The sequence below is a fragment of the Camelina sativa genome, chromosome 3 (genome assembly GCF_000633955.1).
Source record: "Camelina sativa cultivar DH55 chromosome 3, Cs, whole genome shotgun sequence".
Classification (NCBI taxonomy): Eukaryota; Viridiplantae; Streptophyta; class Magnoliopsida; order Brassicales; family Brassicaceae; genus Camelina; species Camelina sativa.
In genome coordinates this window covers 8,062,571-8,064,342 of record NC_025687.1, presented here as the reverse complement: position 1 = coordinate 8,064,342, position 1,772 = coordinate 8,062,571, and the positions used below count along the sequence as shown (strand labels likewise).

The following is a 1,772-nucleotide window of genomic DNA, read 5'->3' as shown; positions in this document are numbered from 1 at the left end:
AGGTCTAAGAACATTATAATAACTAATATATACTTTACCCTTGGATCTAACCCCTGGCGGTCACAGCGTCATTTGCTAACTACCATTACTTGTTTGTGTTTGCCAATCATACATGTCTAATGAGAGATGATGTATAACAAAAAATATGACATATTTGTAAATGTTCATGCAAATTAATTAATTCGGTAGCCCTGTACCAAACCATGTTAATTAACCCTGTCCTCGCTACATGTATTTGAATCCTTGATTTCGAAGTCTCTTCTTATGGATGGTACGGAAACCACCGAGTTAATGCGCCCACTATCATTCTACCAATTTGGCACCTCACACACTCTCACAGGCTCACTCACAGCAGCGAACAGGTTTAACCATCACAACAGTTTGATTGACTCAAATTAATAATTGAGAACCGGAATTTTGTCCGGTTAACAGTGCAAAAAAGTAAGTTAAATGGACAGAGAATGAGGTGACTCGTTTATTAAGGCCCATGGGCCATGATTGAATATTCTGAACTGATGCTCTCATCTAAAGTAAAAAAAAAGAAAGTAACCGACACCGATTCAGATCGCCGGCGGGTATTCAGATCTCCTCCACCTCACATTCTCCGAGGAAATATAAACTTTACCTACAAATCTACGTTTCATGTTCGTTGACTTCGAGAAAACTGCTTAGCTATAAGTCAAAATCCCCTTTCTCAATCTCTCATCTTCTCTCGTACAAACCTCGACAATGGCGGACACCACAGCATCATCGGGTACGTCAATCTTTAATCCATCTCTCTATGATCTAATTACCTGGATTTGAATGTTTCATACGAATTATATGGAATTGAGAATTCTCTCGTGGTGAAAATTTGGAACCCTAGGTCATTTGATTTATCATAATTCTGTTGCAGAAATGGAGAAATCAGGTAAGATCTTTGTCGCTGGACACAGGGGACTGGTTGGATCAGCCATAGTCCGCAAGCTCCAGGATCATGGTTTCAAAAACCTCGTCCTTAGAACCCATTCAGAGCTTGATCTCACTAGCCAGTCCGATGTTGAGTCCTTCTTTGCTACAGAGAAGCCAGTTTATGTCATCTTAGCTGCAGCTAAAGTCGGTGGGATTCATGCCAACAACACATACCCAGCTGATTTCATCGGTGTCAATCTCCAAATCCAAACCAATGTCATCCACTCTGCTTACACACACGGTGTGAAGAAACTCCTCTTCCTCGGCTCATCTTGCATCTACCCCAAATTCGCTCCTCAGCCTATCCCTGAATCAGCTCTTCTCACTGGTCCGCTCGAACCGACTAACGAGTGGTACGCCATTGCCAAGATTGCAGGGATTAAGATGTGTCAAGCTTACAGGATTCAGCATCAGTGGGATGCTATATCCGGTATGCCAACGAATCTTTATGGTCCGAACGACAATTTCCACCCGGAGAATTCCCATGTGCTTCCTGCTCTCATGAGGAGGTTCCATGAAGCTAAAGCCAACAACGCAGATGAAGTTGTGGTTTGGGGAAGTGGGAGTCCGTTGAGGGAGTTTTTACATGTCGATGATTTGGCTGATGCTTGCGTTTTCTTGATGGATCGATACAGCGGGTTTGAGCATGTTAATGTAGGTAGTGGTGTTGAAGTGACGATCAAAGAATTGGCTGAGTTGGTTAAGGAAGTTGTTGGGTTTAAAGGAAAGCTTGTTTGGGATTGCACGAAACCGGATGGAACACCAAGGAAACTGATGGATAACTCGAAGCTTGCTTCTTTGGGATGGACACCCAAGATTAC

At 42.8% G+C, this 1,772-nt stretch overlaps 1 protein-coding gene across 1 annotated transcript; it reads left to right on the top strand.

Moving 5' to 3' along the window:
* On the top strand, positions 491 to 1,770 carry LOC104778763 (putative GDP-L-fucose synthase 2; the record flags this gene model as incomplete). Its single annotated transcript, XM_010503201.2, has 2 exons — positions 491 to 754; positions 896 to 1,770. Coding segments are annotated over exons 1-2 (900 nt in total), but the record flags the coding sequence as incomplete, so codon positions are not given.